General features: G+C 42.2%; 1 protein-coding gene across 1 annotated transcript; it reads right to left on the bottom strand.

Moving 5' to 3' along the window:
* Positions 1 to 718: 718 nt before the first annotated feature.
* On the bottom strand, positions 719 to 6,730 carry LOC125897327 (serine protease 23-like). Its single transcript, XM_049590568.1, has 2 exons — positions 6,481 to 6,730; positions 719 to 4,941 (listed from the first exon to the last, which is right to left on the bottom strand). Exon 2 carries the CDS (start codon positions 4,935 to 4,937, stop codon positions 3,528 to 3,530), a length of 1,410 nt encoding a protein of 469 aa, XP_049446525.1. The 5' UTR covers positions 4,938 to 4,941; positions 6,481 to 6,730; the 3' UTR covers positions 719 to 3,527.
* Between the last annotated feature and the right edge of the window lie 7,409 nt (positions 6,731 to 14,139).

Below are 14,139 nucleotides of genomic sequence, written 5' to 3'. Positions count from 1 at the left end.
TCTTTGATATGACGTAAAATGAGGACTGACAGGTTTTACTCATGAATGCTTTTATACAAAAGTAAACAAAGGAAAAATGTTTACATGGTGCAACAAAGGAGAAAAAAGGGTTCGTCTTTTACAAAATTACTGTTTTGGAGTTTTGCTTCATAGACAAACAAATGTAGTGTTTAGAAAAGGTAACTGAATTTTTCTCACAAACTAAAGAACATAACTACTGTCAAATACTTTAACACACTTTAAGCAATTCATTTACAGAGACTTACTGCTTGGGATTTCCCATAGTCTCTAAATGATAAGTGGCTGAAAAGCCAGTGCACGCTACTATGACGGTCCCTTGTGCACGCTATTGGGCACATGTCATCTTTTGATGCTTTTGACTGTTTTATAAATAAAGAAATAAACATGATGGAGATGGGTTTGGCTTTTTCAGGGACATATATATCAAATGGCACTGTTTTTAATTTAATTGGAGTTCTTCTTTGAGGACAGGCATATTTTTAAGGTGGCAATCACTCATAATTCTCATAATCTCCACCCAGCACATTGTTGGGGGGCCCACTCTCTCTATGGGCCACCTCACAGGCCCCAGTGTAACCGCACTGCCTGCACTGTCTGTATACGCCCCTGGTCCCATGCATAAACGTTACCAAGTGTTAAGACTTGGACTCTGTCATAGTCATGTGCATTCGTCTCCCCCAATAAAAACATGATGTCATAGCAAAGGACTTTTATTTTTACAAAAGTAAAGACATTTCCACCATAAAATGATGCCGAAAAGGTGAAAAGTGATGCAGAAAAAACAACATAATGCATAAAATTAGGTGTTTGGCACTCAAAATTTTCTGGGGCAGGACCCCAAACCCTTGTGTGTTTCATACGTGTCCCCTTAATGCTGATACAAAACCCACATCCTCGGTCTCAGTTATTATTTCAGACAGCTCCAGGGCCCTCCTACATTAGTAATGAGAGACCAGCAGTGGCTACATGTTTCCATATTTTGGAAATACATGATGATAAATTAATAAAAGATACATCTGACCTGACACCCACACTCATTTACAACATTAAAAACTTCATAACATAATGGTGATGATGTGCTGTTTCATTTGGGAAGAAAAAGAAGCAAACATATTGATTCACATACAAACATTTCATGAGCATGACTTAAATCTTTTTCAAATATCCCAGACAGCATATATTAATATTGTCGTTATATGTTTTTGCAGTATGTTGAAGCATATTTAATGTTGGACACAACAGATTTAATCATACAAAGGTGTGTTTAAAGCTGTGACTCATAACCTCTGGAGGCAGGAGGAAGTGCATTTTTGGAAGACATGATTGTAGTCCTTGACAACACTGCAGTCTGCACTCAATTCTGCTATTTACATTGTATTTTAAACATGCCCAGTATCTGATTCCAGTGTGAACTGGTCACAGTCCTGAACTGGCGTGCATGTGCAAAACAAAAGCAACTCAGATGTCACACACAGCAGAAAGATGGAGGCCACTCGTGTCAGCATTTAGGGTTTCATTATATGTTGGTGTGCAGTGGAAGCAAGTGAATCTGTGAGCAGATGATGAACAAGGAAAGAGAGACAAATTTCTAATGATTGCTTTTTTGAGAAGAAATGGCTGCTACTTCTGTGCTGAGGTGTGTGTGTGGATGCAGTCTCGGAGCCAGGGCACAAGGTGATTTTACTAAGTAGGACATGCTCCTGGATCAACTACCCACATCACGTTCCTGGACCAACACTGCAATCAACCAATCACAGCCCTCTGTCATCATCAGCGTGCTGCCCCTGGGCTTCTTTCAAAATTCCTTTGTGTCTCTTCAGTTTCCCAACTGGAAGTTAATACCATGAACAAAATCCTTAGTATCATTAAAGGGTTAGCAAGTTATCGTGCTAACTAGGAAGGCTATGCTGACAAGTAAGCTTGCCAATAGGCTAGAATATTGTTCACTATCAAAGAGTGTAGATAATATCATTTTCGGTTGCAAATTCCTGCGATTAACACATTTTCCCTCCTGTGTTGATCCTGGATCGATTTGGTTAGGTTTATCCAGGACCATCATCATCACCACCATGCTGATTATGGATAATCCAGGATCAACATGTCCTGGATCAAACGACTTACGCAAGATAAAGATGATGATGATGATGATGATGGTTCTCGATCAACAACCAAATTATCCAGGGTCAACATGTCAGTGATGGTCGTGGATCAATACAAGCACTGCAATCTTGTAAAAAAAAGTTTTGAATAGGCTATGAAGAAGGAGGGAAATGTGTCCTTCACAGTTCAACTGCAAAATGACATTTTCCTTATTCTTAATGTTAATAAACTTAGCCTCATTGGCAACCTTACTTGTTAGCATAGACTACCTACTTAGCAAACTAACTTGCTAATATTCTAGCCTATTGGCAAGTTTACTTGTTAGCATAGCCTACCTGGTTAGCAAGCTAACTCGCCAACATTTTAGCCTATTGGTAAGCTTACTTGTTAGCATATATAGGCCATTTAGTTAGCAAACTAACTTGCTGATGTTCTAGCCTATTGGCAAGCTTACTTATTAGCATAGCCAACCTAGTTAGCAAGCTAATTTGCTGATATTCTAGCCTATTGACAAGCTTACCTGTTAGCATAGCCAACCAGTTAGAAACCAAATTCTCTGATATACTAGCTTATTGGCAAGCCTAATTGTTAGCATAGCCTACCTAGTTAGCAAGCTAACTTGATAATATTCTAGCCTATTGGCAAGTTTACTTGTTAGAAAGCTAACTCACTAACCCTACAGTAGCTCATAATGTATTTGTTCAACGATATTGAGGATTTTCTTCAACTTTATTAACTTCATTTTGGAAACTAGCTTAGCTCTGAAGAAGCACAAAGGAAATTTAAAAGAAGCACAGCTGTGTTTGTTTGTCGTGCTGGTCCAGGAAGGCGATGTGGGATGTTGATCCAGGAGCATGTTTTACAAAAACATCACCTCATGCTGGAGCCAGGAGTGGTGGGATCTTGACGTGAATGGCTTTCCTGAAAAAGATTTTACCCATTAAGGCGTACTTTTAACTACATCTGTAAGCGCCTCATTTGTAGGTGACATAACTGAACTTCGATATGGCTGTGTACAACAAGGCCACATTGCCAAAAATCAGACCTGTATCTGATTTTGAACCACATATGAAAGTGGCCCAAATCAGAGTTGAAAGATCAGACTCCATATGATTTGTGCTACTCACACTGTAATGAAAAACCCAGATATGATTCACGTATCAGAAAAAAATAAATCAGACTGGGACATTTTTGCCTGCAGTCTGGACGAAGCCTTACACTATGCTACTAGTTACTTTTGACTTATTTGTACAAAGCATCTAAGTCCTACTCTTTACATTAAAACATCGACACATAAGTCAAAGTTTAGGACCACTCCTATGATTTTGTTTGTTTGTTATACACACAGACCCAGATGTTTGAGTCTCTCTGAAACTGAATCTTTTTCAAGGTCCATCTCTTTGCAGTCAAACCTCTTTGCAGAGATGTGGATCTCCATGGATCCAGTGACAGATCTGAGCGTATTTAGGTGGAGTAATCCTCACTGCAACATTAAAGTCCCTCTGCTCGCCCCCATCCGCCTCCACCCATCGATGGCCTGAAAACACCCCAATCACCCTCCGCTGCCACTTCCCTTTCCTGCCTTCCTCTCCCACTTCCTGTCTCAGACGAACATAAACGCCTGCGCCTGTGGCGCCCGGCTGTGCGTCACAGTGCTGGTACATCAAATCCTCTGACTCGTTTGCCACTGAACAAAACCGATAAACCACCTTCTCGTCTCCGCGCCCGTCCAGCAGGCTTTTGTCAGCATCGTAGCCTGAGAAGTGGATCCGTGCTGGGAGGGAGGCGGAGGGCGCCACTCCCAGCTCCATGTACTTTTGCTTGAGGGGTCGTTTCAGCTCCAGGAGGGCGTAGTCGTAGTCAGGGGACACTGAGTTGGTGGAGCTCTTGGTTTGGATCCATCCTTGGGGGATTTGGGTTTGTTTGACTCGTGTCCAACGGAAGACAGGCTGCTTCCTGGGTTCGCTACGTCGTATACGGCGTCTTCGTTTCCCTTTTCTCTCTGACTCACCCATATTCCCATGATCAGCTGCACCCTCCTCACCCTCTCTTCTTCCTCTGCGCCTCCTGCCTTTGCCTCCCTTTCTCCCTCTTCCCACATCTCCATCTATACTATTCTGCTCCTCACCTTCCTCTATCACCTGCTCCTCATCCTCTCCTCTCCTCCCACCCATCCGCTGCCCTCCTCTCCTTCTACCCCCTCTTCTTCTCTTACTCTTGAGCTGCAGCACCCCTACTCGCAGCCTCCTGGCACTCTCTAGGTAGTCCTTCCCATCATGGATGCAGCGTGCTGCTGTTAGCACATGTTTGTGGGATACCAGGACTCCGGAGCAGCCTGAGGAGAGACGAACAGCGGTGGAGAAAGGGTAGTTGGTGATGAAGTGCGAGTCAGAGATCACAAAGCGTCCATCTGCTCCATAAACCCGTCGTTTCCTGCGGGTGCGAGCTGGTGGGCGGGCCGGTGCTCCTGCAGACGTCGTGTTGAAACCCCACAAACTGATATCTGTGTGCGTGCGTGTCCCGTTCTCATACATTGTCTCGTATCCCAGAATCCTCTCTTGCTCATCCTGGTCTACAGGTGGTAGGCTGCTTTGACACTCTATTCCACAGAGTGTCTTCGCTCCTCCTCCCTCCTCATCCTCCTCCTGCCCTCTGAACAAAGGCACATTCAAAGGCTCAGTGTGTGTGTCCAGCAGCAGCGGGAGGCTCTGCCTGGTCCACCTGTACACCTTGCTGTTCTCATTTTTACCAAAAATTCCAGGAAGTGTCAGAGTTGCTGCGCAGAGCAGCACACACAGGAAGCGACTGGCTCCCATCCCGCTGAAAAGAAAGAGACACAAGTTAGTGTTTGAGCAGGAGTCTTCAACCCTTCTCAGGCCAAGGACCCCTTAGCTGAAAAAGGCTCTAACACATTCTAAATCCAACCTTGTCACATATTGACATTTAGTCATGGACTTTCCATGTCCACATACGACATGCAAGGTACCCTGGGTGCATTGGTTGTTGACGCTCTGGGACGTCATGTCAGGTTCTTTTCTCAGGAAATTTAACGTTTACTTACAGTCTCTTTATAAATAAACTCACATTCGACGGTACAAGACCACAAATTGCAAATAACATGGTTTGGCTTTAGAATCTTACAGGATGCTAACACTGCTCTATTGGGTGAAAGTTGGCGTTTGTTGGTCCTCCATGTTGAGTTTCAGGTGCTTCCATCAGGTTGGGGGTTTTGCCTCCATGTGTAACACTGGATTCTGTGTGTTTGTATTGTACTGTCTGTTTTGTTGTACTCATGTCTACTGTGTGTATCCCAAATTACCCCTCGGGGTCATTAAAGTTCTCCTTACCTTACCTTATGTTGGATTCATGTTAATGTGTATCTTCTGACATATCTAATGAAAAGAAAAAACAAAAAATAAAAATAAAACTACCAAACAAATACAAAAGCGGACCCCCTGCAGTTACTCTGAGGTCCCCCTGGGGTTGTGGACTCCCTGTTGAAGACCCAGGTGTTAAAGAAAAATGCTATGGATCCAAATCTCTGAACATCCATTACTTCAGGCCAAGAGGAAAATACTATGCATGTTGCCAGTGTTTGGGAGTAGTAAACTACATGTAATTAAACTAGTAGTTCAGCTACATTCAGATTTGCACAGTGATTGAAGAAGATAAATTAGTTTTTTGCCATTTTCTGTGTGGTTACATACGGAAACTACTGTACAAACAATTTTGGGCCATAAGAAAGGAATGATTTTTCTGTTTATATTTTCACCATTGCCATGAATAGTGGTATTTCAATTATTTTTTAGATATTAATTATTTTATTAATATTGTTTTCCTTTGTTTATGTATGACCTGTGAGCAATAAACTCGATTAAGTTTTTTTTTTACTTCACTGCATGTTCCCATAGCTCCTACTAGTAGCATTGATGTTGCTTTTATATACCATATGACCAGCAGAGGGCGCACGAGCTCAATTTCTAAACAATAAACCCCTGAGCACCGAAGTGCAGCTGTCATATTTAACTATAAAATACGCTGTCTGCAGTTAAAATTCACAGCTTAAAATGCAGAAATGTTATTGTTATTACATGCAACATTCTTTCAGTGACACAAAGAAAAGTTTTAACACGAGTACTGACTATTTTTTAAAGTCTAATATTATTCTATTAGCCTCAAAGGGTTAGAAAAGAAGTCTGAAACTAAAGATAATTAAGAATCAGTGCTGGTAAAAAATAAAAGCAGAAGAATAAAATGCAGGACAGAACATAGCCTTTCTAAACATTAAAAGGAACGATGGTGATTTTATTTTGAAAAGAAAGTCATGACATAGCTACAAATGCCTTAAACTGTTCCTACCTGCAAACATAAAACAGAAACACCCCCAAAAGTTGCAGCAAAATGTCTCTTTCTCATCAATAAAAAATCCTCTCCATCCAAACGGCTTCCAGCAGACTGGCTCCCATCATTCACTAAAAAAAACTGGAGCGAGGAGAAGCTGTGAGAGATCCTCATAAAAACCTACATCCCACTCTGCTGCAGAAAAAAGCGACGGGCAGACAGGCAGACAGGGGGAGGCAGCCAGGAGGGGGCAAGCATGAATGAAGTTTTTGATCATGTGATGACATGACATTTTGGGTCAGAAGTGGAACCATGTGGAGAGAATTTGGGGTGTTTTTTTCTCCTCGGATTCCACAAATATTTTGATTACGTCGGGAAGAGGCAGAGGACAGTGAGGCTTTCAATGGGAGGAAATTAATTTAGATGTTAAAGCTATTTACAGAGACCTGCCCACAAAATGTTGCCTTTGAGTGTGTGTTTATCCGGTGCGTTTGCGGTCAAAAATGAAAGTTTCGATTTATATCAGGTGACGTTTGAAGTGTTTCCACACACACACACACACACACACACACACACACACACACACACACACACTACACCTCTCATGGAACCTGTGTTTTAACCCCTGTTGGTTTATTTTGACAAGTGTTTCTCTGCTCGGTGCAACAGGAGTTCATTCAGAGCACGAACGCCTCCTTTTTCCGTGATTAGATGTAACACCAACATACAAACATACACCTACACTTACACACACAGACACACACACACACACACACACACACACACACACACACACACACACTTATTAGTTATCAAACTGACGATGCTATCTGAATGTTTGGCTAACAAAATAGTTAAAAAAAAAAGTGAAGATGTAATGTTCATCCTTGGCCCTTGGGCGCAGCGGTCCAGGAGACATGTACACCTGCAGACACATTGAGTTTGTAGTGTGCAGGACACGACTCTACAAACTGCAGCCACCACTAGTAGGCTACAAGACAAACCCACCAACGCAACAGTTACAGTTTTTCTCGATTGTTTACACACATTTTCTGAAAGCATGCCTCATACTCTCAGAACTCTACACACAAATCAAAAAACACACACGCAATGGGCAAAACCCCTCAATTCTCCTGCAAAATGAAACTTTACATTCAAAACAATGTTATTTCTTCTCAAAATGTTATTTTGTTTTCAAATGACACACACAAACCATCATACGAATAGACATTTATAAGAACCAGTTGAACACTGATGTGCTCAATGTAAAACACTATGATGAATGGAAAACACTTCTTCTCCATTCATCATAATGACTTAGGCCTTTTTTGTTCAGTGTTACACTTACTACAGACAGTACATACATAAGTGTGTTGTAAAATATTTTAGAATATTGTTTTTATACTCAGAACACAAAAATACACGGTAACAAATATATTTTATTTTTCCCACAAAAACAATGTACACAGTGTACATTCCAACCAACACAAAGTTGCACATACAGTGGTCTACATACAAAACAACAGAAGAATTTACTGTATACAGTTACAGTAAAAAAACAAAACAAAACTATGCTGCATCCTCTCTTCTGTTTCGGTCTGGCCACAGCACCTCATCCACATCACAAGCAATGTTTTCCCTGGCCAAGCAGCGGGGGAAATATCGCTTAGCATGGCAAATCCAGCCATGAAAAGCATCAACTGCTATATCTCCACATGCGTCTACCATAGCTTGGAGAAGGGGTATACACGTTTGTGGATTTCGGTCATACACTTTCCATCTCCAGGTAGAAAAAGTGGCTCGGATCTCATCAGAGATTACGGCCCTTGGCCTTCCTCGTCCTCGTCCTCCCCATCCTCCTCCTCTTACTCTCACTCCTCTGGCTCTGGCTCTGCCTCTGTTTCCAACGTTGGCATCCACTGCTCCAAAACAGAAAAGCTCACCTGTTGAAAATTGTGCCAAATGCAGAGAACTGTGTGTAGTGTTTTGAAAAAAATGTGTTTTAGAACTGCAATTTGAGTGTAAAGCAGGAATTGTGCTTGTAGTTTAGCAGAATTGGTTCAGGGGGTTGGTGCATGAGTTACATGTTGTGGTCATTTTGTCTCAAGTACCAGTATTTGTGTGTAAACAATTGAGAAAAACTGTAACTTGACCCTGCTGCAATGCTACACTGTAGTGAATAGATGAGACCAATGCTGTGTCTCAAATTGCGTACTTCTGTTACACTTCTATGTAGTATACTATGTACTTATTGGCGTAGTGCGCGAATTTCGACAGGGTAGTGTTGTCTCAAACCAAACATGGCCATTGTGGAATTACCGCGAAAGATGACCGCAGCTGTAAGTTAGTTCGCAAACTAGCATTAGCATTCACGTTATCGTTCGCAGTACCAAATCATTATGGACTGCAAAAATAAACCCAATAAACATACTGCTGGCTTATACCCGACAACAGTATAGTGGTAACCTTGAAATCTAGATGCCCCGCCCCTAGCAAATTCGAATTTGCTCTGCACGGGGATCTGGCCCCGACAAGCAGAGCCTGTTGAATCGCCATCGGACCAATCAGATCAGTCTATCTGACAGAGGCGGGGTCTGGGTGGGCCTAACATGATGACGACAGCGCTGCGCCTCAAGAGTCTAAAAGTAAACAGCCAAGATGGCAGCTGCCAAAGGACCGCGTCCATTCAATTTAGCTTTGGAAGGAACGCTAAGCCAACTACACTTATCTTTTTCCTTGAGAAAGGAACAGAAGAAAGGAACGCTTCCAGGAAGGACATTTTTGCCATTTTGCCGACAGGATATGGCAAAAGCATAATATATCAGTTAGCCCCACTGGTCGGCAAACCAATGGGGCTTACTGCAATGAATATGTCACCTTGTTTTTTGCTCTGATTGGCTATCGTGCTATCCAACTGCGTGCGGTGGCATTTAATGTGTCTTAGTGCCACCCCTTGGGTAGGAAGGGTGTAACAATGAGGGCCAGACTCAAAATCTTTCTAGATTTCAGTCTGGACTTCTAGGCTAGTATAGTGGTGCTTAGCGCAAAAATACGTATATCTGTACAATGCACAGTTGCACAGTCCTCAGCCGCCATTTCCAGTTTGAAAAGTGGTCCCTCTCCTTCCACTACGTAGCCAAGATGGCGACCATTAAGGGCGAGAAGTGTCCATAGTTCCACACTCAATTTCTTGACCGTTTTGAGTGCACCATCCGGGTACTCATAATGCACTGCATTTTTCCATACTTCTCAGTGTGAACGCACTTATGCACTCAAAATATTAAGGGTAAGTATAGAAGTATGCGATTTGAGACACAGCACAAATGTAGCAATAATCCACTTTATAAGTCATAATACATGAAGACACAGTTCACTTCATGAGTACCAAGATGTAACCCTTCACATTACCGTTATCCTCTTTGCGAAGCCTCTCTTTTACAGTAATATTTCATGGCTAGCTAATCTCTGATTTAGCATTACCATAAGTAACAAGATGTTGCCCTCCCATAGAGTGCCCCAGGAACGAGTCCTAAAACCATGTGTTAGCATATTACCACTCTTTCCTCGTCTCATAGTTTTGCGTTTTGGGTCAGATGCCTGAAATAAGGTCTGTGGTTAACACAAGCTAATGCAACTTTCACGATTCTTTCTTGGACACAAAATGCGTCAGAACCCCACCAGTGAATTATGAAGCTAATTTGTGTCATTAAAAGTTGCTGCGTGGCTTAATGAGACTACAGAACATCATCGCGCCGTGCCGCGCCAAACACAGCTTCACAGTCTTATCATGGTGGTGGCATTTCGTCATGCAACTGCAGTAAAGTTCGGTAGCCTAACGTTAGCTTTTTACCTCTGGCGATTGCATTTCTTAAGATTATCTTGCTGAGCAAAATATGTAAGTATCATAAATATTTGATTGCCACAGAGCTTATTTTTGGCAGTTATCCAGTGGAAAAATCCCATAGGCTTTTTGATGAGTAAACCAGTGAGATGCTAACTTCCGTGTCGGACTACAGAGAAACATCATCCCTGGAGCACTCTATTACCCTTACGCTGGGGCCACACCACCCGCGGAAGCGCCGCGAATAGCCTCGAAGCGCCGAGAAGAGAAGGCAGTTTCCTTTCGGCGCCCATGTTAACCGACTGTGTCGTCCACGCTGGCCGTGCCGCGCCGGGAAGCTCCGCAGCAGGCTCACGATTTGCAGCGATCAGTTCGGCGTCTGGTCTATTTTCTGCGCAAGCCGCGAGCGAATCTGACAAGCCAGGCAGTGAAAAACAAGAGCTGGGAGCAGAATCGCTCGTCGATGGCGTGGAGAAATGCGCGTCTGATGTGAACGGAGGTCCCCCGGCGCACGCGAGAATTTCGGTGCGCTGCGCTTCCGCGGACAGTGTGGCCCTGGCGTTACCCTAAACTTAACCACCTCTTTTCTGACCTAATACGTCATAGCGGGCAATTCATGTAGCTAGAGGGTGGGTCACAAAGCTGCTCCAGCTGCAGTTATACCTACTCAGGGGCGGTGTGTTTTTTGTGAGCAAAAAATTGATGTGCAATATGTGAATTTAAGTTTATTACTATCAACCAAACATTTACTGCCATGTTTTTGCATATACGATGTGAACTTGGCAACTCCTGTACCAAAATTTTCACCAACTTTCTGAGATACTCAGAGTCACGTGAATTTTTCCAATTATTTTAACATCGCATGAATGCACCGTTATAGCGAGAACTTCCCCATTGTCACTTTACATTTTTTCAAGAACTTTTAGGGTATCCAAAAGTTACAAGAAGTCAGTGGCTTATCTTCCTATAGGAAACACAGGCAGCAGCCGCCTCGGGTGCCACCCTACCGGGACATAATGGTGGAGTGGAGAATATGGGTAGAGCACTTGAGTAACACAAAATGAAAAGGCAAAGTTGTTTGTCTGTGTTGATTTCTCATTAGCTGGCCTTTTTAGTGATAAACGCAATAGATATAAAATAATAATGATAATACTAATAATTTAAAATTTTTTGACTCTATGTCAGTAGTTGACAGCCGTTTATGGCATAACAGCCACAGACCGGAAGCTGCCTGTCAGATGGGCCAAACTAATACTTGAAATATTGAGGGGGGAATACGAGACACCCCTCCGATTTGGACTAATCCTCGTCTTTGCTGAAATCTGATTGGCTCAGCCATTTTCCTCATTAACCGTTTCCACCTGCCTGAAATTTTTTTTCCCTTGGTAAACGCAATTAACTAAAATGGCGGCGACAGAGAAGATAGAAGCTGATAAAAAATGATATGGTGGAGAAAAGCTACAAGCTAAAAAGCCACACATGTTAATATAACCTAAATGCGCCATATTGACAGCTGTTTTCTGTGGTGGAAGGGTCAGGCTTGCTGTGATGACAGTTATCCAAACTCCTGAGGACTGTTTGACTGCTCTGAGGCTGGCTGGTGATGGGAGGTAGGACAGTCTCTGTTTGTTTTGGGGTTCTGAGAAGATACAGGCCTGTACAACTTGGAGGTGAGTTGTTATGTCTCCTGATATTTATTTAATTGATTTTGGCTTAATATTAAGCTGCATGTTTTTGTTTCTTAACCACAAAGACACACTTTTTATTTGCTCTATTTTTATTGAACTGCTTTGTAGCTTTGGGGTTATATTTTGAAAATCATGGTGTATCCAAGTGCGCATATATGTGTTAGCATTTGCAACTGTTTCAGCACTATATTAAGTGAATGCATACATTTTGGTTCAGTATTTTGAAGTATGCTTAGTGTTGCAGCTCAACCAGGCTTGCCTGGCCTGGTCTTGTTTTGATTTAGTAGTGACATGCTTGTACAAACCGAGGAGACAGGTGTAGCAAGACATTTTGAAATGTCTTAAAGTTTTTCAGCATTATCAGATTCTTTCCATATCATGTTGCCACACAGAAATATCGAGATACTATGCTGTATCGATCCCCCCGCCCCGCCCCTAATTCCCAGTCTGCATCTGATAAAAAGTGAACTCTGAATCTAGTATTTTAGGCTGGCATGGATGAAAAGTCCTTAAGTGTCCAGTGTGCAGGATTTAGGGGCATCTGTTGGCAGAAGTGTTATATAATATTCATAAGTGTTTTCATTAGTTTTTAATAACCTGATAATAAGAATTGATGTGGTGGGGTTTTTAACCTCAGAATGAGCTGTTTATGTCTACATAGAGAGTGGGTTCTCTTCCTGCGTTACTCTACAGTAGCACAGTGGACGAACCAAACACTGGCCCTAGTCGTGTTTTAGCCTATCTGCGTCAGGTACTGTAGCTCTCCTACAGCAGGTATGTCCAGACTTTTTTGAGTGGGGACCAGATTAGATAATGTGGAAATACCTGGGTTAGGGATGCGCCATATCATTTCATTCACGATAGTACTAGTATAGTTTTTAATATCATATGAAAAATTCATGATACTCGCGATATTTCAACTCGTTGACATTAGGGCTGTAGTCAACCAAAGAAAATCTTGGTCGACTAAAGTCGCACATAATCCTCAACTAATCGATTGGTCGTGGGGAAAAAAAAAACCATGTGCATGTTATTTTTACTTCTGCGGTGGTGTGTCTGTGTCACTCTGCAGTTACACCTCCAAAACACTAGTCGACGGTGGAGGAATGTGTTGCTGTAAAGTTTAGTTCAAATCAAACTTTATTTATATAGTCGATTCAAAACACACATTAAATATGGCTTAATAGAGACAATTTCAAACACAGTTACGCAAACTGGCTTCACTATAAATCGCAGAACTGAATACAACATGCTAACGTTATTAGCACAAGTCTATTGCAATTTACATTGTATAAATAAGCCTAGCCTCTAGCGATCTTTTCCTCTTCTCATATAAAACCAGGGACAACAGCAGCATCTAACAAAGGCAACAGTACATAATTTGGCTCCATTACAACTCACAACATTCACCGACAAAACAACTGTCTTATACTAAACACATTTTCCAAGCAAATACAACATGCTAACGTTATTTGTGCCAGCCTATGGCATTTTACATGGTATACATTAGCCTAGCAATGAGCGGAGATTTCCTCTGCTCATATGAAGCCAGGATAAATCCCGAAGTATAAATCCCTAAAGGATAAATCACACACACGACTTAAAAATCTATTTTAGTGGAGGCTTTGCTGTCTTCACAATTTTTTGTCATACTACATCAAATGATCAGACTAATTTATTGTTTCTTATCTGTGAAATACAAGTAAATACAAGCTCCGTTTCCACGGAGTATACAGAAACTGACAGGAGGTCTGCGTCAGCGCGACGCTGAGGGTGGGCAAGTTCAACTTTCTGTCAACAATGGGGCTGTTTTGAAAACACCCCCATTTTCACAGGTAACTTAGCCTGTCCCTCCCGCCGCAGGAAATAATGGATTAATCCTGGAAAGCTGCTGATGTAGCACTTTTCTCCTTATGAAAGTAACACGGCAATTACTCGACCAATGAGAATTTGGTCGGGCGAGAGCATAGCGACCAAATAATCGACTAGTTGACCAGGAGACTACAGCCCTAGTTGACATAATTGATGTCATACTGTTACCCACGACAACAACAAGCATGGCTGAAAGCAAAATTATTGCAAACTCCTCTGTGGTTCCAAAAAGAGGAGCAGCTACAGTAGTGTGGAATAAACTGTGGTGTCCTGAAT

The sequence above is a fragment of the Epinephelus fuscoguttatus genome, linkage group LG11, assembly GCF_011397635.1.
Source record: "Epinephelus fuscoguttatus linkage group LG11, E.fuscoguttatus.final_Chr_v1".
Taxonomy (NCBI): Eukaryota; Metazoa; Chordata; class Actinopteri; order Perciformes; family Serranidae; genus Epinephelus; species Epinephelus fuscoguttatus.
Note: the sequence above shows the minus strand (reverse complement) of the source record. Positions and strands in the feature narration are given on the sequence as shown.